Source organism: Neophocaena asiaeorientalis, unplaced genomic scaffold, assembly GCF_003031525.2.
Source record: "Neophocaena asiaeorientalis asiaeorientalis breed wild unplaced genomic scaffold, Neophocaena_asiaeorientalis_V1.1 scaffold388, whole genome shotgun sequence".
Lineage (NCBI taxonomy): Eukaryota > Metazoa > Chordata > Mammalia > Artiodactyla > Phocoenidae > Neophocaena > Neophocaena asiaeorientalis.
In genome coordinates, this window is record NW_020172738.1 from 2643545 (window position 1) to 2667639 (window position 24095).

General features: G+C 36.9%; 1 protein-coding gene across 14 annotated transcripts in view; it reads left to right on the top strand.

Annotated features, from left to right (window-relative positions):
- TRIP12 (thyroid hormone receptor interactor 12) overlaps positions 1-24095 on the top strand; it is a 151667-nt gene that overhangs the window by 105573 nt on the left and 21999 nt on the right. For 4 of the 14 annotated variants that reach the window (XM_024740622.1, XM_024740629.1, XM_024740631.1 and 1 more), the window contains 18 exons: positions 1347-1464; positions 1583-1742; positions 3571-3724; positions 5520-5748; positions 6074-6192; positions 8487-8694; positions 11214-11314; positions 11538-11712; positions 12860-13001; positions 13860-14051; positions 15335-15486; positions 16968-17140; positions 17537-17610; positions 17692-17891; positions 18536-18663; positions 20195-20346; positions 21445-21587; positions 22659-22815. In XM_024740622.1, the coding sequence (XP_024596390.1) occupies positions 1347-1464; positions 1583-1742; positions 3571-3724; positions 5520-5748; positions 6074-6192; positions 8487-8694; positions 11214-11314; positions 11538-11712; positions 12860-13001; positions 13860-14051; positions 15335-15486; positions 16968-17140; positions 17537-17610; positions 17692-17891; positions 18536-18663; positions 20195-20346; positions 21445-21587; positions 22659-22815 (2777 nt within the window). The remainder of the gene's footprint in view (positions 1-1346; positions 1465-1582; positions 1743-3570; positions 3725-5519; positions 5749-6073; positions 6193-8486; positions 8695-11213; positions 11315-11537; positions 11713-12859; positions 13002-13859; positions 14052-15334; positions 15487-16967; positions 17141-17536; positions 17611-17691; positions 17892-18535; positions 18664-20194; positions 20347-21444; positions 21588-22658; positions 22816-24095) is intronic. The other 10 variants (XM_024740625.1, XM_024740630.1, XM_024740633.1 and 7 more) reach the window with 6 other exon arrangements.

A 24095-nucleotide genomic window follows, 5' to 3' on the forward strand; every position in this document is an offset into this window, starting at 1 on the left:
TACAGCATTGAGTCTTTCCTGAACTTAGTATCCCAGAGAATACTGTTTTGCTTATGCCATGAACAAAGTCCTCTCTGCCTAGATAAGCCTGGGAAAGATTTAACTCTTTTTTTGCGTAGTCATAATGTACTTTGCTTATTAAAATCCCTAGGGCCCCCTTGAATTTTCCCATTTCTTGAAGTTTGCCTACAGGATTATCTCTTGTTACCGTGTGGTGTGGCACAGCATTTTCCTATATCCTGGTTTGGGAAATTCCTGTCTGACTTTTGTTTTAACGTTTTGGAATTTTTTCTTTAGCATGATGAATGTTTTCACCTCTTCTGCATACTTTAGGAAGTTTGCCGCATAATCATTCTACTTCAGTAACGCGAACCTCTCTGGTTCTTTCCATTTTGTTGTCATCCTCTGGTCTCTTTAAAAAAGAAGAAATTAATAATGTACCGTTGCCATCTATTCATATTTCTTAAGGAAGTTGGCAAAATGACTTTTTCAAGGACTGTTTAAAAATTTTAATCACTGTTTGTGAAGTTTCAGTGAGTCAGAGATTTATCCACACCTCTCTGCCCAAATTAATGGTGAATACTTTCCTTGACAACAGAACTTACTGATTACTGGCAGAACATTTCAATGAAATGTTTATGTATATTTTGCATATGTGTAGTATTTTATAGATACCAATAGAGACACAGCCCTGTCTTTAGGGCGTAGCTGTTAGAATGACCAAAACCTTTGGAGCCTGGGGGCTTCCTCCACTCACTGTCAGTGTCAGTACACTAAACTAGTTCTCATGGAAATTCTTCCATAAACTGATGTCTTCTGGGGATGGAAGCTTGTGGTAGAGGATATTTTAATGATCTTTAAATTTAGTTGGCATGCTTACTGTCATTTAAGGTAAAGGTTTTCCTGATCACAATATGGTAATTTCAGATGCTTTTAACTGCTGTGTTTTGTTCTGTTGGTCACATGTTTTCAGCGTATTTGAATTGAAGACAAATATACAAATATACTTGAGTCGAGGATAAAATATGTTTAGTACACTTTTTTGCAAAACTCCTCAAGGAAAGTAATACAAGATCCCTGAAGTCTCTGCAGTGGATTTGTGATTAGGTGTCTTGCTGGAAGGTTAGGACTCCAACTTTAAGTCCTCAGAAAGAAATTGTTTAACTCTTCATAATTTTTTTAAGGTTTTAATGACAACTCATTTGGATTTTTCACTTTAATTTCTGTGGTATATAGCTGTACAAGAAAATATTTCTAATTGTTTCACCCCTAGGCAATGATTGCCTTTTAAATATGGCGATATAAGTAGTTTCATAGGGTTTTGCTTTTTGTTGTTGGTTTTACAGACATTGCAGAAACTCTTCACTTTCTCCTGTGTGGTGCCTCCAATGGAAGTTGTCTGGAACAGATTGATCTTGTTCCACGAAGTCCTCAAGAACTGTATGAACTGACATCTCTGATCTGGTAAAGATTGGGCCAGTAATAACTGTGGTTTATATGAGGGTATTTTACTTTAGAAACCTGGTATTTACTGACAGCTCAGGAAGCTACTTATTAGAATAATTGCACCCTTTGTTTTCAGTGAACTTATGCCATGTTTACCAAAAGAAGGCATTTTTGCAGTTGATACCATGCTTAAGAAGGGAAATGCACAGAACACAGATGGTGCGATATGGCAGTGGCGTGATGACCGGGGCCTTTGGCATCCCTATAACAGGATTGACAGCCGGATCATTGAGGTAGTAGTTTCATCGTACCGTTTAAATATGTCTTATTTTGGTGGAGAGTGGGTGTAGGGCTGGAGTGGGGAGGTGGACTTGTGTACTTAAATGTGCTCAATGTTGAATTAACTCAAGATTTTCTCATTTTGTCTCCTGAGAACAAGGTCCTCATTTCTGTTCAGGTCAGAAAACATGGTGTTCTAGTCCTGCTTCTGCTGCTCACTACCTGATTGACTTGGAGCAAGTAATTTAAGATCTTTGTTCCATAGTTTCCTCATTTCTGAAAGGAAACATGAGAGGGAGTTAGGCTACATGTTTCTAAAAGTCCCTTCTGTCTCCTATCCAGAAGAAATCTCTCAAAAGCAAAGACTACATACAAGTAGCTGCTTCTCAGTATTTTTAAAGAGCAAAAATATGGAAACAATCTAAATATATAGCTTTAGATGAATGATTAAGTAAATTGTGAAATATACATAGGTTTGTATATAATCCAGACCGTAATGGGATAGATTTTAATGACTTAAAATACGATATGCTATAAATGAAAACAAAATGTTCAAAAAAATTATGTGACTGACTCTTGGGAACTCTGCAAAAGAAAAGAAGAATAATGGCAAAGGAAAGAAGCACACTAAAATATTTCGTGATTTTTCTGTGAAGGTTTTTATGTGTGATTTTATTCTTTTTTCCATACTTCTTCATATTAAGTTTGCACAGAAATATTTCAAAAATTCCTCAGGTTAAGAAAATATTTGCCCTAGTTTAGGAAGTGTTGGGTCACTGCATTATCTGAGATGTTAAGCATCATTTACTAATGTTTTCATATATAAGTTACTTTAAGTATTAATATAATTTCTAATTTCAACCTGTGTAATCAGAATTTTTTAGGACATGACACTTAGACTTTTTTTTCTTTAAGGTCCCTTCCCCTAGTTAGTTTCTAAAAATGAGTTTGTGAAAAACATGTTACAAGATTGGAAGATCTATGAAAATACCTAAATTCAGAGCTAGCTGTTATGTTATGAGGAAGTTAAAGGTGACTGGTCTTTGTGCATTGTTAGCCTTAGTTTATAAGTAGGTCGTGGTCTCTAACGCTAAGCATTCTTCTTTTTAGCATTTTCCCGATAATTGTATTCTCACTGTTAGTTAACTGTCTTATATTTCCTAAGAGTCCTGTCTTCCATTCAACCAAGGAATTCCATAAGAATGAATATTTTATCACTTCTTTAGGCTGTCTAAAATCAAGCAAACAGTGTTAATCATATTATCTCATATGAGATACATACTTTGTAATATTTGCCACCCCTGGGGATTACTTTCTTTAGTTCCAGTTGTGTCCCTTTCAATCTTAGGGCATCATTTAAATGTAAAGTCTTTTTTGTTTCCTAAGGATAATTTTATAGAATCATTTTGTTTAAAGGAGGATTTTGATGGGCTGCTAGGAATCCATGCTGTAAATAACATTTTAACCTAAGAATTAGATACTAAGATTTATGGATAACAATTTTTTTCTGTCAGCAATGTCTTCAAGGCCTTTTTAACACAAATAGTGTCGTCTTCATGTCAGTGATTCTACATGACTGGATCCTTCATCAGGATTTTACCTGTATTTGTCTCAGGGGACCTGATAGGTCCTGTAATATATATTTGTGTTTAATTAAAAACGGTTTGTTGAGTGAATGAGTTTTGTCACATCCACACTATTAAAACTTGTATATTCAGTTACTTCACCATCTAAAACCTGATGAAACAAATATGTAAGTTAGCATTTATTGAGGGTTCCCACTGTGTCTTAAGTTGATAAATTTCTCCATGTTTATATTCAAGGTTTCTCTCTCTTTGCTCTCAGGCAGCCCATCAGGTCGGTGAGGATGAGATAAGCTTGTCCACTCTGGGACGAGTTTATACTATTGATTTTAATTCTATGCAGCAAATCAATGAGGACACGGGAACAGCACGTGCCATTCAGAGAAAACCTAACCCCTTAGCCAATACTAACAGTAGTAAGTATCTTTTGAGTTAAAAGTAGTACTGTATTGTCTGTGAGTAGTATTTGCAATAACAAATAATTGTTTTATGGAGTGTTACTATTAAACTTAAGGCAGTTGCATAGTAGTGATTAATTTTTTGTTGTTGCTTTAATCGGCAAATGAGCCAATATTAACTGGCATCTTCCCCAAGATTTTCCTACTTCTGTGATTTGCAGTGTCCTGGACTCTAGTCAGAATTGTCCTGTGCATCCCTTTCCCCACCACCGCCTTCCAGTGTTATTGAGATATAATTGACACACAGCACTGTGTAAGTTTAAGGTGTACAACATAATGGCTTGACTTACGTCATGAAATGATTATCACATAAGTTGAGTGAACATCCAGCTTCTCATAGATAGAAATTAAAGAAATAGAGAAAAAAATTTTGTTTGTGGTAAGAAGCTCTTAACGTTCATATATAACATCAGCAGTGTTAACTACATTTGTCATGTACGTTACATCCCTAGTACTAATTTACCTTATAACTGGAAAAGCTTATACCTTTTGACTGCATTCATCCAGTCCACCCCCCGTCGCGCCCCCCCCCAGCCCCTGCCCCAGTAACCACAAATCAGATCTCTTTGAGTTTGTTTTTGAAGTATAATGAACTTACAACACTATGTTAGCTCCTGTTACACAACATAGTGATTCAGTACTTCTATACATTTTAAATGATCGCCATGATAAGTCTACTTACTATCTGTCACCAAAGTTATTATATACAACAGTAAGTGACTGTATTCCCCATGCTGTACATTTCTTACTCATGCCTCCTTTATTCTGCACCTGGAAGTTTGTTCCCCTTAATCTCCCTCACTTGCTGCTTTTCTCCCCTCACCCCCTCCCCTTTGGCAACCGCCAGTTTGTTCTCTGCAGCCCATGCAGTTTTTTAAATCCGATCCTTTTATCCCTGTTTTATCTTTGGATCCACTCACACCCCATCATATTAGTTCTTTACAACCTTTTATTTTATACTTTCCCACCAAAATTCTCTTAATTAATGAAGAATAGGTGATTGTGATTTTTTTTTTTCTTTTCAGGTTTCTGTCATTTGTTCCTTTCCTGAGGGATTTAGTTCATTGCTTTTGCAGGTCTAGGCTAGCGTGCAAGGGTCAGCATACTGTTTCTGAAAAGGACCAGATAGTAAATATTTTAACCTTTGCAGGCCATGCAGTCTCTGTATTCAGCACTGCTCTTGTAGCTGCCAAACAGCCATATACGATATGTAAACAAATATATGTGGTTGTGTTCCGATGAAATTTATTTACAAAAATAGGTGGTGGGTGGATTGGGCCTTTGGACCATACTTTGCCAATCCCTGTTCTAGCGCTTTTCATCTGTTACCTTTCCCCTGCACCTTATTCCCTCTAATCAAAGTGACAGGTCATCTTGTTTTTCCAGTTTCTTGCTACATACTCACTGTCCAATTTTTCAGCTCTGTTTATTTCTTACCAGTGGTTTAACTGGCTAATACTGAAACATCTCCAATATTTTGTGGAACATATATTAGTAAAAATAAGAGACCCAGTGTAGTGGTGCCTTGTGCTTTTCAGCTGGCCAGAATGGCCGGTGGTTTTTTAGCTGGCTGAAATTTGTCTTAATGCCATTTATAGACCCCAGTTGATTGCATTAGATAAGTTAATTTGCTTTATAACCAAAAAGTTTTTGTAGCATTTCAGATAATTACATCAGCTTGAATGCTTTATGTTATTTACTTTATTGTGTTTCTGAAGTCTGTAGCTTTAGGATTCTACTTTTTTTATTACAGGTGGATATTCAGAGTTAAAGAAGGATGATGCTCGAGCACAGCTTATGAAAGAGGATCCGGAACTGGCTAAGTCTTTTATTAAGACATTATTTGGTGTTCTTTATGAAGTGTATAGTTCCTCAGCAGGACCTGCGGTCAGACATAAGTGCCTTAGAGCAATTCTTAGGATAATTTATTTCGCGGATGCCGAACTTCTAAAGGATGTCCTGAAAAATCATGCTGTTTCAAGGTGTGTTCATGAAAGTGGTGAAAACGCTTTAGAAATCCAAGTCTCTGCAAGTAACTTCAGAAATCTTTAAAGAAATAGTACAGAAAAAATATGCACAAAACAGTTCATTTGGAATATTTTGAGCCCTTCGTTGTCTTTCTGTATTCACAAACACCTTTGATAAAGAATAAATTAAATGCAGAAGTTGAGCATTTAAGAAAAATTCTTGTTCTGGTGGATTGGTTTGACACTTAAAATATTTTGCTCTCAAATTTAAAGTAGGATGGCCAGCAGTAATTATCAAATTCAGACAAATGTTTTATATACAAATGCTTTCTTTTTTTAGTCATATTGCTTCCATGCTATCAAGCCAAGACCTGAAGATAGTAGTTGGAGCACTTCAGATGGCAGAGATCTTAATGCAGAAGTTACCTGATATTTTTAGTGTTTATTTCAGAAGAGAAGGTAATGCCGTTCATGATAGTTAATTCATGGTTAATCTTTTAGTCTAAACATTATTTCAGTAGAAGTATAGTTATACTCTATAGAAAAAAAATTAAACTGTTATTTTTATGTAAGATATTTGCATGCTTACAGCTTTAATACATATAGAGCATCTTTTATAAATCTTTTGTTATAGATTGTGTGAGATTCACTGTCTGTTGATGAACACTTAGTAAGTTTCAATGATTTGAGTGTTTATGGCCCAGAAGCAATCATTGAATTTTCTTTTTATGCTGATAACATATAGTTGCCCATAAAAATTTTTTGAAAAAGTCAGAGGTCACTTTCCCAAGGAATCCTGTTAGTAGATCAGAACAGCTGTAAAAGGGATTATTTTTTTACTTCACTATGTAGATAATGGAATATTTCAAGGCTTGGAATAATCTTCAGAATGCAATTGGTGTAGTCCTCTAATTTGAGGAATTTCAATGTCGAAATCAGCCTAGGGGACATGATACTTTTCCATTCTTTTCTTGAAGACCTCAAAGATGAAACTGTATCACTCATTTGGGTGTTTTATTCTTTTTAAACCTGCCAAGATAACAAAAGTTCCTTCTCGTCAACAGAAATCTCTTTATGGGTCTTTTTGGTCTATTAGGTTACTTTGGTCTTGTGAGGATGCAGAAAATGATGGTGTTTTCCCCTCACGTAATACTTTATCTTCAGTCTTAGAAACAGTCCTGGTTCTTTATGCATATGATCTGTTTTCCATTCTTTTGATCACCTTTTCTTATGCTGGATTCATCTCTCTTTACATCTTGAGAATGTAACAGACATGCTAGTGTAATAGTATTGAATCAGATGGGAAGAAGTTTTCACTATTTCTTATTAGCTCTGTTCAAATAGCAGTGAGTTTTCAAAAAAAAATACAGCACTACACATTTATGTGAAATAGAAGGCAAACTCTCTCCATTTCCCAGAGATAGTAACTATGGTTAACAAATCAGATTTTCTCTGCTCACATAAATGCCTGGTATGTATTCTTATTTTTAGCCTTAGATTATCTTGTATTTTGCATTCTGTATTTTGTTTTTGGTTTTCTGTTTTTGTTGTTGTTTGCTTTTGGTTGCTTTCTGATTTGGAAGCATATCAGAATCGGTCTTTTTTCTCAATGATTTTTTTGAAAACTTTGGTAGAATCAACTATGCCGTCAGGTTGAATTTCCCGCCCCCAAATATTTATATAGCATGTACATTATGAAGTTTATGGAGGAATGTAGATTGGTTCTACCCCTTTGCATCTGGCTTGTCTCACTGTTCTTTCAGGTTCCACTTAAATGTCACTTACTCCTAAAGATCTAGCCTGCCTTCTAGATTGTTACATCTCCCGATTGTATGCTCCAACAGCACTGTATTTTCTTTTTCATAAGCAGTTCACTCTTTATTTGTAGTTTCTTGTTAGATGTATCTTTCTCATTAGTTAATAAGTGCCCTGAATCCATTTCTCTTAGCCACGGCGCCATATCCTTAGTCCCTAGCACACGGTCTGGCATATGATTGCTGCAAATAATACTCATGGAACGAATGCCTGCAGTTTGAATTCATTCAGACTTTTTTTTTTAATAAAAGAATCTGATGGAAAGCTCTGAACTCTTCCCCAGAAAAATGTGATTGTGTGAACATGCACTCACATACATTCAGACACACAGATTTGCATATAGTTTTACACACCGATATTCAGACACACACCTTTATATTCCCCCCTCCTCTCATGTACATCTTGCCACAGTCCAACCCCAAATATAAACCCTGCCTTATAAGTTACTGTTCATTTCTCCTCATACACCTCCAAGGATGTGAAAATCACCATCCTTCAATAGCTGGTGTTCTCCTTTTTTGGCAGTAATGTTACTGTGATCTTATCTCATTGTAGTATTTGAAGTTAATGACTGTAGGTCTTTTTCTTCCTTCTGGCTATCAAGCCACAGGTGCACTGCATTTCTGTAATTGCTTATTGTTTTTATAAAGGGTATTTTATTTCCAGTAGGAATTTACATGTGACCCCATTACGTATCCTACATTCGGGTTTTGAGTATTGGCAGACAGTCTGTATAAATATCTTTTCTTTAATTTTGAATTTGCCTACTACTTTTCTTTGGAGTCAAGTTGAAGACTCTGGCACCTAAAGTTATTTTCCTATTTGCCGGGTACTTTTTATTCATTCCTTGTGAATCCGTGTTAGCATTTAGGGATCTTATAATGGTGGGGAGGTGGTCCTGATTAACACATACTCTCTTTAATCTCCGCTCTGTAAAGGTGTAATGCATCAAGTAAAACACTTAGCAGAATCGGAATCATTGTTGACAAGTCCACCAAAGGCATGTACGAATGGGTCAGGATCCTTGGGGTCCACGACGTCTGTCAGCAGTGGAACAGCCACGGCTGCCACTAACGCCTCAGCTGACTTGGGATCCCCCAGCTTGCAGCACAGCAGAGATGATTCTTTAGATCTGAGCCCTCAAGGGTAAGTCAGAGTTTTGCAGTGATTTTTGTGCTCTTTGCCTTTAACTCTGCCCTGGTACCTGAGACTCACACAGGGAAGTAAATGGTAAAATATTATGGAGAGTGTACGTTTTCTATTTTTCCATGTATATTGTGTTAGATATTTAATGGGAATGGGAAGAAACCTGTTGTATTGAGCCCTGTTTAGGAACCACAAGAGATACATGGTGTTTCCATACAAGGGAACTAAGGCTCAGAGAAGCTAAGTGACTGGTATAGTGTCATGTACTTATTTTACAGATGCGGGATTTGAGCCCTCATTTCTGATTCCATAATCTTGCTATTATTTACTGTATTGCAGCATACATACCAGCTTTAAGAAATCCAGATATTTAATATAGTGAAAAATATTAAAAGTCGGAATTTTTAGACTGTAAAGGAAAAAAGATCCCGATTTCCCATTTACCTTTAATTGGCATATGGGAACTTTTGCTGTTAATAAAGGCAAATGAGAGTTCTAAGTTCTCTGCTTCCACCTCTTTTTTAATTCCTTTGTTGTACTGTGCTGCTGAGAACATTACCAAACCCTCGTGTTGGTTTTCATTTTGTTGTGTTGAAACAAGTCACACTCTAAAAGTGTTTTTGTTTCTTTGATGTAGGCTGTAAAGTAGATCTTGGTAAAACATTATACTTAATAAGTGGGGTCCAAACATTTAATCTTATAAGCTGCAAGGTAGCATTGTCGTGTGAAGCTAGCCCACTCCGAACCCCAGCTGCTTCTGGTGCCCCTTGGTGGCAGTTGTCCAGCCTGGTTTAAGTATGAATTTTGGCAGTTCTGTGGCTTCTGGCACAGCCACTGTTAATTTTAGGAAGCTGCTGGGTTTAAGTGGTACCATGTAGCGGGCACAGTCCAAGGAGTTTGAGAATGCCAGAGACCCCCCCACCTTCACTGTTTTCAAGTTGGATTATCTTGCCATTTTCCCTCCCAGCCTTGCCTGCCTCTCTACTTCCTCCCGAGCCCTGCTCCCTCCCACAGCTGCTGCAGTAACCTTAAGTCATTGCAGATGTTATGGAAAAATCCGATCTAACTTTTTTGGCGAGCCCAATACTATATTATTAGCACAGGCACTTGGTAAAATATGATGCGGCTCAGACAAATGCCGCATTTCTGAGCTACATACGTAAAATATATGAAACAAATATGCAGTGCAAAGAACCTATATGATTATAGGTTCTGACAGTTGATACTCTTAAAGAAAGAGGAAAGGACCTTTTTCTTAAAATACTTTCAGAGTTTTAAGTGATTCCTTTCTCTTCTAATATGGTTTTAAATGAAAAGTTTATATAAATTCGTAAAGGTGGAATTGTTTAATTTTAAGTTTATTCCTTGAAAGTTCACTTGTCCTGATCGTCAGGTATATTGACCACACTATTAAGTGTTTTCAGGAGACATGTCAGATGTTGGGAGACTTTAAATATTTTTTTCAAACTTTTTCTTACTTGGGTCATAGACCAACTGAACCAGAACTTTTTTTCTTCTTCCCCACTTGATGTAGCTTTGTTATTTGAAGGATGATATTTTAAACTATTTCTTGTGTTGTTAAAGATAGTGAAAATAGTACGCAAAGGCTACATACGTTCTGTTTCATGTATTCTAATTCAAAGTAGGCTACTCAGACTATCACTTGCCACATTTGTTTACAGATAATTTTGAATTTTTTAAAAAAGTACTTATAAATGCATTCATTTAGGATGTTATTGCCATTACACACCATGAAATTCCTTTGGGTGGTATTGGAAAGTATTTTGATAATATTAACACTCAGTGCTATGTATATTTTACTTATTGTCATTTAGGTTAGGGAAGAAATAAGGTACCCAAATTCAACATATTCTTTTTCTAGTTTATGCATTGCATATTTGTTTCCTATGCTTTATGTATGTACTGCATTTAGTAATGGAGTTTAACACAGGATTAATGAGATATTCTATTCGGTTTTCTTTTTTAAAATTAATTTCTTTCTTTATTTCTTTATTTATATTTGGTAGCGTTGGGTCTTCGTTGCTGTGCGCCGGCTTTCTCTAGTTGCGGCGAGCGGGGGCTACTCTTCAGTGTGGCATGTGGGCTTGTCATTGCGGTGGCTTCTCTTGTTGCAGAGCTCGGGCTCTAGGCGCGCGGGCTTCAGTAGTTGTGGCGCACGGGCTTAGTTGCTCCACGGCATGTGGGATCTTCCTGGACTAGGGCTCAAACCTGTGTCCCCTGCATTGGCAGGTGGATTCTTAACCACTGCACCACCAGAGAAGTCCCTGGTTTTCTTTTTAGTAGTTCAGTATAGTCAAATAGCTAGCTATTTTCTGAACTAATCATTTTCTGTGTCTTGTACACTTCTAGAACATTGTTGCAGAGTTGGCGTTAAATAATCACTAAATGAAAAATACCGTGTTATAACAATATTCTGCCATTTTAGCTTGCTTTTAAATGAGTGATGATACTAAATCATGGTAAGCGCTAAACTTACCCCATGTTTTCCCACGTGACAGTCGATTAAGTGATGTTCTAAAGAGAAAACGACTGCCAAAACGAGGATCAAGAAGGCCAAAGTATTCACCTCCAAGAGATGATGACAAAGTAGACAATCAAGGTAATTTTTGTGATGAAACTATGAGGCAGTAAAGGGAAAGGTGGTAGCAGTTAAGGATACATACTTCATTAAAATTGCTGATAGCTTTGAAGCATGCCTGAGTTTCCTGAATTCCCAGTGTTGTTAGTTCTTTTAGCTAATTTATTAAGAGTGGGAATCTTAAAATTCAGTTGGTTTTCATCGATTGCACTGAAATGATTTAATCATCATTCTCTTTTCATAGCTAAAAGCCCCACCACTACTCAGTCACCTAAATCTTCTTTCCTGGCAAGCTTGAATCCAAAAACGTGGGGAAGGTTAAGCGCACAGTCTCACAGCAACAACATTGAACCGGCCCGAGCTGCGGGAGTTAGTGGTCTTGCCAGGGCCGCCTCAAAGGACACCATATCCAATAACAGGTAAGGTGGGGGGTTCTGTGTCACCTCTGTTCTCAGGTCAGAAAAACTTCCCATTTTTCGGTCAGCATATTTATTATATGGAGATGAAACATGGACACAGATCTTTAATTTATGCTCAGAGGTGGTGGCATAGCTCAAGGATGGAGCCGATTCTCAATTCTTGAACCCTGTGTCTGGCTTTGTCCTGCATTCCAGTCTCACATTTTAAAATTCCTTTCAACACGTCTACTTGGGAGTTGTGTATGTTCAGAGCCAAACAAATAGGTTTCCCATTGAACCTGTCCCGTCGTTCTGTTCTAGAAAAAGAAAGCGGACGTATTTTTTGTACACATACGTGCGCGCTCTTTTATGATAAACCTCCTCTACCCTTTACAATGGAAGGTAAGGCTCTTAGAGCAGAGCCCTTTTTTAGAAACTTAGAATTCTGTCAGCTAAACGATTTCACACCAGTTTATGGCATTAAAAAATTATTTCTTTAAAATCCTATGGATTGTTTTGTCTTTTGGCTCTGGATGTAACATACCAGCAAGGAGTGCTTCTTCTGCAAATAAGACATTTACAAAAATCAAATTCCATTGGGGAAACAAGGAAGTTCTTTTTGTTTGGTTGATTGCTTTGGTTGGTTGGTGGTTCTGAACTTCAGTTAATAAAAATAATTAAGCAAATAGATTTCTGAAGCCATGAGAATTTGTAATTTAAACAGCGAGGTCTCAGCTGTCATAGCTAATTGTGCACCTAATAGGTGGATGTTTCTTGTCTATAGTTCTTTACTTCAGCTCTCCAGGGAACATAAATAAAGGACAGTGCAGATATGTCTGTACCTTAGAGAACAGTCATGTAAAATTGCTTTCAGGTGAACACTCAGGAAACTCTTAGGTTGTAGAGTCCCTAGAAGTTAGAACTGTTTCTTTGGTCTTCATGTAATGACCTGAAATGTATTTTAAGTACCTGTGCATTTCTCTAGGTATATCTTAGCCCACCTTCAAACTGAAACTTAATTAGGTTAATGTGGAATCTGAATTTACTAGTCTATAAGCATAGGCCAAAAAGGATTTTAAATGTAGCAACTATTTGCCTTTGACCAGAAGTTATAATTGAAATCCTTTCTGTTTACACTGAGACTTTAATATCTTTTTCCTTCTGGCAGAGAAAAAATCAAAGGTTGGATTAAAGAGCAGGCGCATAAATTTGTAGAGCGTTATTTCAGTTCTGAGAACATGGATGGAAGCAACCCTGCGTTGAATGTCCTTCAGAGACTTTGTGCTGCAACCGAACAACTCAACCTCCAGGTACCGTGACTGGTGCATCTGGCCGGTTCACTTCTGTCTCTTCCGGCGTCTCTTCCGTCCTGCTCTTCTTTTCCTTGGTGACTCTCTAGCTTTTTAGCCAGACATGTACCTTTGCTGCTGACGTTTCTTTAACTCGTCCCTTGACTTTTCGTGCATCACTTTATCATTAGATGGGCTAGACATCTGGTCTTTGACTTTCTTTCCTTCACCTCCCTTATTTCTTGACAAATGAAGAGACTTTAGAAAATGTCCCTCAAGCACATCTCTTCTCTCAGTCCTCTTCAGCTGCAGGTGTTAGCATTGAGAAGACCTTCCTTAACCCCTCTTTACCTGTGGCCTGAGAGTACTCAGAGAGGATAGAGATGTCATAACTAAGCCTTTTGTGTTTCATTTGACTCTGTTTGCATTTTTTATATACTTTGAGCAATATGCGTAGTACATGTTTTCCAAGAAATTGTCTGTTTCATTCATACTTTAAATGTACTAATGTAAAGCCATACCTTGAACTCTTGTTATATCTCTTTTCATTTTGGTATTGTAGCTCCATTCCTCCATTCGTATTCTCATCCTTTGTCTTTTTTTAATTTTTTAACACAATTCCATTGGTTGAATATGAAGGTTTTTGTTTTTTTTTAATGTTAGTATGGATGCTGGTTTTTTGTCATGAAGTAGTAACATTTCGTGAATGTGTGTGTAGGTAAGATGTTATTTTTCAAAGCTCTACCAAGAATGCACCACCTGCCCCTGCCTTCTTTTTTAAAGGTGTTAAGAAAGTATCCAATTGCTTTTGGGGAAATGTGAATTGTGCATTTAGTAAAGGCTGTCTAAATCAGTAAATATTGTTTTCAACTCTTTCAGGTGGATGGTGGAGCTGAGTGCCTTGTAGAAATCCGTAGCATAGTCTCAGAGTCAGATGTTTCATCATTTGAAATCCAACATAGTGGATTTGTGAAGCAGCTGTTGCTTTATTTGACATCTAAAAGCGAAAAGGATGCTGTGAGCAGAGAGATCAGATTAAAGAGATTCCTTCATGTATTTTTTTCTTCTCCAGTAAGTTATCTAATAATAATGCCTGTGTGTCTTACTTTAAGCGTCATTGCTCACTAGTGTGTATATTTTCATCCCAGTAGTAATTTCGAGTAGTTTTTGGTCAAGATATTGAGGTAAAGTGTTTAGCTTGCTTATTATACACAGTTGGATTCATTAGTCTTTTATACATCAGGTAAATAATAAAACAACGAAATGGTGACTTGAAGCAAGGGCCTGTTCTGTGGTTGATGAATCCTGAGTCTTTGTTTTTCTGTCAGGCAAGCCGTTAATAGTAGTCTCTCACTTGTGAATGTATTTTATTCTCAATATCTGTTTTTAAACATATTGCAGTTTGCAGTATATTTTTTAAGGGAAATACAGTAGACATAGTGTAGCTATAGACATAAGATAGAGTAGACACATATACATTTCTATTTTGTATGTAAAACACAGAACTAACAATTTCATTGAAGAGTACTTAATCACCATTTATAATGTGGATTATGAGACCAGAAGCCACAGAGCAGCTTCAGTTCCTTCACCCTCAGTGAGTGAGAGCAAGAGAGTAACCTGAGTACTGTTGACTCAGCATCACTCTGCTTGTTCCTAATGGCTTAAGAGAAGGCATCCCTAGGGAAGATTCTCCGGTTCAGCTGTGTAATAGGGCTAAGGACAAGTCTCCTGTGTGAAACTGTGTCACCATGTCTTTTCAGTGTTTGCAGGCATTGCTTATATTATTTTAACTTGTGCAGCTACCTAAAGCAGAATTGATGTTTATTTGAGAATCATTAGATGTGTAGCAATATCGGATATAGTTTTATACCATGCTTAAAATTATGTGCAGGTCTGTAATCTCTTATCTGAAACTCCTTGGGGCTGGATGGGTTTCACGAGTTCTACCATACAGTATATACAGCATGTATTACCTGATATATCCCCAGTGGATTCTGAACAGTACTTTGTACACATTAAATATTTTTTGCAGCAAAACATAGGACTATTCCCACTAAATAAAGGTTGAATAAAGACTGCAAATGGCCTTGTGTCTGTCTGAGTCAGGTTTTGCCACTAAATGAGTTGTGTTTTCAAGCCTTTTGGACTTGGGAATTGTGAATATGGGATTGTGGGCCTATACAGAAAGAATGTCTTTATTGAAATAATTTCTTTGGAAACACTGTTCTAACCAAATCCATCAAAAAAGGTTCAGTAGATTAGATCTTGTAAAACTGCCTATTAAATTTTCTTGTTGAGCATTCCATTTTCACGAGGCCTTGCTTAACCTATTGGTTTATTTATAACTTCAGCTTCCTGGAGAGGAGCCCACTGGAAGAGTAGAACCAGTGGGTAATGCACCTTTGTTGGCATTAGTTCACAAGATGAACAACTGCCTCAGCCAGATGGAACAGTTTCCAGTCAAAGTGCATGACTTTCCGAGTGGAAATGGCACAGGAGGCAGGTAAGGATCATTGCCTAGGTGTGCCCTTGCCATTGGACTTTATGCTTTATTTTGTTGAGGTAAGGTGGCAAGAGGTCTAGTGACATCTTGGTCTGCTCAAAGAACATTCATCTATAAGGACCGAAGAAATTAAATATTCTAAAGTGTGAATCAAATAATTTTTATCCCTAAAGTCGTACCCCGTATCTTAAACATGAGGTTTTGAAAATATAAAACCAACTTGTGCTGGAAAGTTGTAATAGGCTTAGTTTTCCTTAAATTGATGTACTTTAATATATAAAGCTTTTCTCCAAGAACTTTGTAGATATGGATAATAAAATGTTTACTTTCTGTGCAATAATGTGATTTCATTATAAGTGGTTTTGCAAAAACTTTGCATTTTGATGGGCCTTAACAAATAAGTTTTATTCTTTTTCCATAATAAAGTAGTTTTACAGGACTCATGAAGCGCTGCAGAAAGCATTCATTAAGTTCATTGTTGTGTTCTTACAGAATGTTACATGCTTCCTGGAATATTACGACTAGCAGCCTAGAAAATTTTAAAAAGTAGTTTGGGTTTGAAAAACACAGTCTGGTGTGTTTTAAAGACATTTAAAATTCTGACTGAATTAAAACACTATGCATTATTGAATAATGAAGTGATCAGTGTGGACTAGGTTTTTTTCTGCTTTGAAACTTAATGTAGAGAGTGGTATTTAATTTTGATTATTAAACTGTCCTGGAAGATTTTTATGAAATAAAGGGACACTTTCAAATATATTTGAGAAAACCATAGTGTTTTACATTTTTATCTAAATTTGTGTAAAATATGTATGTTTACATATGTATATATCAATATAATGGAATATTCTTTCCCATACCCCTGTTTGCATGCGTTATGGAACCTTGTAGATAACTGCATTTTAAACTCGTCTTACTCTTGCCAGACCTTTTCAGAAATGAGCAGTTGAATATCATTACCAGGTCTAGACTGGTATAGCTATTAAACTGCTTCACTCAAAAGACTATAGCAAAGTAAAATTTAAAGGTTAGTTTTTAAAGTAATTTTGTAGCTGAAATCTTTGAAAGCAAAAATGAGAGGGTTTGTTGTTTGTTTTTAAATAAATAGGGTTTCGTAGGCAATGGCAAAATATTGCAGAAGTGAGCGTGCCCGAATGGTTCAGGAATTTTTATCCTGCGGAAATAATTAAATCTCGATCGTGAGGTATTTCCACTTACATAGATTCATGGTGGGACAGAGATGGAAGGTTGATTTAACGTTTTCATATGCATGCGTACACATCCTCTTTTATTTCTTATTTTATCATAAAAAGTTTTTTCCAATAACTTGGAATTGCTAGCATTACTATATACATAACTGGTAAGTGCTACTTTGTGTCTCAAGAAAAATGCAGCGTTTGTATTATCTTGCTTTTATTTTAGTTAGTGTATGTTGGTTTTGAAAATAATAGAATAACTTTTTTTTCACAAATTATCTTGAGCTTTTCTCTCAACAGAGGATCACAGGCTTTAAAATTTTTCAACACACATCAGTTAAAATGCCAGTTACAAAGGCATCCAGACTGTGCAAATGTGAAGCAGTGGAAGGGTGGACCTGTCAAGATTGACCCTCTGGCTTTGGTGCAAGCAATCGAGAGATACCTTGTAGTTAGAGGTACTTTCTGTACATGTATATTGTGTGTTTATGTGTACATTTGGGATGAAATTAATATTAAGGGATATATAAATTATTTCCCTATTGCTGCTTCTGTCAAAACCTAGCATCAGGAACTTCTGTACTCATCATTTATTTTATATGTAGTATGTAGAAATGTTAAATTTTGTAGGGATTGACTGCTTACTTGGTTGATTGGGTGATGAGTTACTTTATCCTGGTGGAATGTAATAGAAATCACATTTTGTATCTGACAGTTTTCTTAATCTTTCTGCTTTGTAGATCAAAATGTAATATACATGTTTTTCTAGGAATATGTTAGTTTAGCCAGTATATATAGGCGTTTCTTTGCCACATGAAATTGCTAGGAGTTTAAGAGACTTCTTGGGTCCTTAGGGTATGGAAGAGTAAGAGAAGATGATGAAGACAGTGACGATGATGGCTCTGATGAGGAAATAGACGAGTCTCTGGTAAGCTGCTGTTCTTACCAAGTTTTAATGTGTAAAGTTCAGGGCCTGTAGCTTCAATGGATTTTGTTTTGCTTTATTTAGGCTGCTCAATTCTTAAATTCAGGAAATGTACGACACAGGCTACAGTTTTACATCGGAGAACATTTGCTACCGTATAACATGACTGTGTATCAGGCAGTACGGCAGTTCAGTATACAGGCCGAAGATGAACGGGAATCCACGGATGATGAGAGCAATCCTCTAGGAAGAGCTGGTATTTGGACGAAAACTCATACAATATGGCAAGTCTGAAAATGATTTTGTTTGGTTTTTCATCAGCATTGATACTGTTTGTGTGTTTTGGAATTCCTGTTACTGGCTGGCTTGCATAAGGAGAGAGGGGACTCTAAATTCTATGTTTTATTATTAAAAGCCACTTCACATGTTCCATCTTGTGTGTGTGCATGTGTGTGTATGTGTGTATATTTAGCTTCCTCATTAAGTCTACTTGAAAATGTGTTTGGGCAATAAATAATCATAATTTGCACCCACTTTTCTAGTAGCTTCATTTCAAGTCTTTAAATAAGGCAAAAATGTCTCCATAAGGTGGTGTTCCTTTAGGTAGTACGAAGTTTGGCATCTCTGAGCCCTTAGACGCATTTGGATGCAGCTTCCTGCATTGTTGGTGAATGTCTACTACTTATTTAAACAGGGTGATTCTTCTCAGAGCCACCCCCTGGAGTTTCTCAGGTGGCCCCTCCTAGGTGATCTTTTCTAGGAAGCAGTCCCATTGGCAGTTCTCCAAATCCACAACTAGGGAGAGAGAGGATAGCCCTCAGAGAGTTGTTCTGGTAACTCGGTGGTGTCTGTGGCTTGCACTTTGGCCTTGCAGAATAATTTGCCATTTTAAAATCTACTTTCGGTTTACATACTCTTATTACTTTAGGTACAAACCCGTGAGAGAGGATGAAGAAAGCAATAAAGATTGTGTTGGTGGCAAAAGAGGAAGAGCCCAAACAGCTCCAACAAAAACTTCCCCTAGAAATGCAAAAAAGCACGATGAGTTGTGGAACGGTAAGTGATGTCTAGAGGGGCAAGGAGATCGCCATGGGGCAGTAGTCTTCCTGACTTGAAGGTTTTGACAGAGTGATTTATATCTAGTAGTAAAATCTTTTAATATAATTTATAAAAATATGAATTACTACAAATGCTTGGCTGCTTTTAATTGAACCCTTGACTTTAATGTCTAGAAAGTGAAAAGTTATCTTGAAAGAATTTGTGGGAAAACTTACCATTCTTTCCGTGAAGAATTCACGTTTTTATGAAAACAAAAACAAATTTCATTAGTAGAACATATGCACTAAAGAAGAGGCTGAACATTGGCAGGGTGACCCTTAATTTTTATTGTTATTCATTATAATAGTGTGATCCACCAATTATAGAAGGAATAAAAAGTTTTGCTAGGTTATAAAATGACTACAGAAAGTAGTAAAACCTTCCAATTGGCTTACCTTCTTTTGTAGTAGTTCCTTCCAGTCTAACTTTGCTCATTTCCTCCCTTTCTTTCTTTTTTTTTTTTTTTTTTTTTTGGGAAGCACAGGCTCCGGAGGCGCAGGCTCAGCGGCCATGGCTCACGGGCCCAGCCACTCCGTGGCATGTGGGATCCTCCCGGACCGGGGCACGAACCCGTATCCCCTGCATCGGCAGGCGGACTCTCAACCACTGCGCCACCAGGGAAGCCCCTCTCCCTTTCTTTTTTATAAGATGGTTACAGTGCCTTACCAATAGGCTGCAGTCCTTGGGGACCAGCTCCTATCAGGGATTTCCAAACACTGGTGTTGTTGATGAAATTTTCCCTGGTCCACAGAAGTAAGGGCATTGTAGCAACTTTGTTTTTCATAAAACTCAGTTTTTTTCTATATGAAGGGGTGTTTGAGATATTTGTTTTCTATGTTTTTGGTATTAAAACAATTGCCCTTTTATGCAGAGATAGTGTTGTGATTTTTGATTTCTTTGCTTGGTAGAAGTAAATGGCAACAGTTTCAATCTCTCTCTCTTTTTTTAATGCTATTACTTTATGAGATCTAAGAACAAAGGAATTGCAGATCCTACTTGGAAACTATCACAGTCTATCATCTAAGTCTTGGATTAAATAACCAAATCTTATTTTTATCAGATTTATAACTTGGGAGTATTTGTTTATCTTATATGGCCATTTTAAACCGGATATAAAAAAATCCAGGAAATTTCTGTAACAGTGAACTTAATTTAAACACCTTTTCTTTACTCCTCTCTGGCCATTTTATTGTCAGTTATTTTTCTGATATAAAGGAGAAATGCAAAGGAGTCAGTTTTTCTCCTTTACAATGTATGAGTATGGGAGAGACAGTGAAATTTTCCTAAGCCTGGATGATTTATCTATAAGATAAAAAGGGGAAAAAAATTGTTCAAGCTGTCAGTACTCTACTAGTAAGATACCGAGCGTTAAATCTTAACCACTCTTGGTTACTGTTTTTAGGCATGTTGAGATGATGCTGGCTTCATTGACTCTGCCTTTCTAACTTTGATCAACACTTTGATCAAACTTTGATCTTTTGCCCTCTAGATGGAGTGTGCCCGTCAGTATCAAATCCTTTAGAAGTTTACCTCATACCCACACCACCTGAAAATATAACTTTTGAAGACCCTTCATTAGATGTGATTCTTCTTTTAAGAGTTTTACATGCCATCAGTCGATACTGGTATTACTTGTATGATGTGAGTAATGTTGTCTACTTTCGAACTTTTCCCTGATGTGTTGTCCATTACATGTTTTTTCTTAGTGTCTGTCTAGTGCTTGATCAGTTTCCTGTTGTACTAGAAATAGAAACAATGATTCAGCTGAACAGCACAGATCCTAGCCCAGCATGTATGAAAGATACTCTTCCAGTATGTTAGTAAGAACAAAGCGTAAAGCAGCTCTGTATACTTCATACAGTAAAGTCACCTATTTTGAGTTTAAAAATATGGTCAAATTATCTTTTGCATTTATATTTCAGTGGTAGTATTTATACGATAACTTGAGCAAGTGGTTTTTACAGGGCAAGATGGATATTAAGTAGTTTCTTAGTCTTTGCAACTGATATTTCCCCAAAATACTACAGAATACTCTGAACAGTCATACCACTTTAGAAATATTAACGTTCAACTTGCTGGTTTTAATCTCCAAAAACGTGAATCTATTTTACTGTAAAAGCTGTATCAACAAGAAAAATTCTGCATTCTCCCAAATGTGTCATCATTAGGTAAAAATTCATCTAGGCAAAATAGTATTTATGCTTTATTTTATTGTTTCTAAGAATTAAACTGCCACCTCCGTAGTCTTAAGAGCAATATAATGAAATATACATACATCTAATTTAGTTCTCTAGGAAGACCTGGCTCTCTTGGCAGACTTGTAAATATTCTCTAGCTATAATTTATAAAATTAAGCTACCACATAAAAATGGAACATTATTAGTTAAAAAATCTTCAGGTACCTTTAGTTAAAAGTTCATTTATTTAAGATGTGTATTAAATTCAAGTGAAAGTTGAATGCTTGTCTTTGATACTTCGCTAGTGGGGGGAAGAGTGAAGGAGCTGGCCCTGCATGAAGCGTTCGCTATGTCAGTGGCGCGTGGGGTTGGGCTGTCTCAGCTGTACGTTGTGAAAGCTGTCATTCAGGTTGGGACATACCAACAAGAAGCTGTATGTTGGAAACCAGCAGGGGAAATCTCGGCACTCTGCATACGTATTTGGGAATAAAGGAAACGATGGTGACTATAATCCTAATGTTTTACTACATAATAGACTTTTTTTTTTTTTAACATTTTACAGAATGCAGTGTGCAAGGAAATTATCCCAACTAGTGAATTTATTAACAGTAAGTTGACAGCAAAAGCAAATAGGCAGCTTCAGGATCCTTTAGTAATCATGACGGGAAATATCCCAACATGGCTTACTGAACTAGGAAAAACCTGGTAAGACAATCACTTCTGTAGTGGTGGGCTTGGGGGTGTTATCATTGTGTTGATCTTTATATACCTTGTTACAAAAACATAGTCTTTAGCAAACCTATTTAAATGTGTTTAGTTAATGTGATTTTTGATCATAGCTTAATTGTGTAGCTTCAGCATCCAAACAGGCTAGATGAGCTGGGGCCGGCACTAGGTCTACTTGATAGTATCTTTATATATGAAATAGGGAAGTACACAAGGATTTTTAGTGAGGAGATTCAGCCCTCTTCCATCATAAAATTGGACACCAGAGGTGGAGTTTGGTTGATTCTCTCTCTGAGCCTGTTTGGGTCCAGACCTACATTCTTGGAGACTATAGGACTGCACTGATGGATACGGGAGCCACCAGCCACATGTAGCTGTATTTACGTTTAGATGAATTAAAATGAAAATTTTTAAATGGGAGATTTTTAGTCACACTACCACATCCTTGCGTGGCTACTCATATTGTACAGAATAGATGCTGGATGCCTAGATAATCATAGGAAGTGCTCTGGACAGTTCTGTGTCCAGAACTGCCAAAATCATATTCAAGAGGCAGCGGGGCCTTGGTACTGCAGAGTTCATTCTTTAAAGATAAGCAGCTGCCTTTGGGCAGTTTTGAGTGACTTAACAAATGCCAAAGCCCAGAGGAAAATCATGAACTTAGTGAAACCATTACTTGTGTGTATGTGGAATGGGATGGGTTGGCAACCTGGTGAGGTGGTGATTATAGTTTAAAATTTCACCTTCACTAGTCATGTTATGCTTACTGAAGGTCATTGGGAGATTAAAGATGATCTTGGATGGACTTGATTTTAATGGTTGAATTTCAGATTTCATAGTGAATGGCTACTTAATGCATTATTACTTGATCACTTAGAAATTTCATGCAAGAATTATGAAAATTCTTCAAAATTAGTTGAGTAGATCATTTTTATTGGTTACATTATAATTATTAATCTGTATCATATCAAAAGTTGTTTCTAAGCCAGGGTTTTTTAATGGTTTCTGATTCTAATTCAGTTAATAAATTTATATCGCATCTTTTTACAGCCCGTTTTTCTTCCCTTTTGATACCCGGCAAATGCTTTTTTATGTAACTGCATTTGATCGGGACCGAGCAATGCAAAGATTACTTGATACCAACCCAGAAATCAACCAGTCTGATTCTCAAGATAGCAGAGTTGCACCTAGATTGGATAGAAAAAAAGTAAGTTTCTCCCGAAAATATTTAAAGATAAGTCATACTGATAATGGGAAAACTAGAAATGTGATGCATCTAATTATCCCTATTGGTTTAGAGGTTTATCTTAGTCACAGTTATCTCTTTGCTTACCTTCTTCTCATATGTGTTAGCCATATTTTCCTGTCAGTCTCTTGGGATCTCTTGGGATTCTTCTTTATTCTCCAGTAAGAGTCCTTCCCTCCCACCCCAGTTTCTGTAATGATTTCTACCGTTGTTTTTCTCTTTTAGTCTCCATAACTCTTGTGCCAAGGAAGAATCTTCTCTTCTTTCACTGAGACCTCCTTCCTTTCCTTTCTAAATTAAGAACTCTAACCATATCTCCCTTTTATAATTGATCCCTTTATGCAGTAGGTAGAATTAATCATATCCACATCATCCTCTTAGCAAATCACTCCAATTAGAAGAGACAAACAAAATCCTTGATATAGTTCCTGTCTCTGTACCCGTCAGCCTTGTATTGCTGACTGCATCTTCTTGTGCTTCTAATCCTGGCCCCATGGTGATAACTCTGAACCACACAGCCCTGGGCCATTTACATCTGAGACTAGTTCTGCACTTCTCACACTGCACTGCCTTTTCCTTAGGACTTCTTTGTTCATCTACCTTTTTCTTGCTGAGGATTCTTATTCAAGTCTGTCTTCCTACAAACTTCTATCTCCAAAAGTCTCACAGAAGCCATTAGTAATGGCTTAAAAAGGGGGAGTGGGAGGAATGAGAAGCAAAACAAAAAAACATTGTTCTTAAATCCTATCTTTATTTGTATCGCTAGGATTCCATAAACAAGGTGTAGGTAGAATTTGGAAATCTATCAAGACCTTTCTCATCCCCCTGCATCTCATTAATAGATGTTTGCAGTGGTGCTTGTAGGATCTCTGCTGGTCAGAGCCAGTATGTTTCCAGCTCACCTGTCACCTCCACACCTATTTCTCCATCACCAAACTATAAATGTACACAGCGAGATTTCATGGAGCCACAGCCCTGAATTGCATTGATGTTTGAGAAGGTTACAGAGATCTTTCTTCAACAACTTGAATTTTCTGAATTTGCCATGGGCTCAAGCTAATAACTACACTCACATCTAGCTTTTCTTCACGTACAGCAGGATGCTGTCAATGTTTATAGCACTGCAGCTATGTCTTAAAACCTCTTCTGAGGTGTGCTTCTTTTTTAAGAAATAATTTTTAACGATTGAATTGATTTTTTTTTTTTTTTTTTTTTTTTTCCTTGAGAAAGAAGCCACCTGT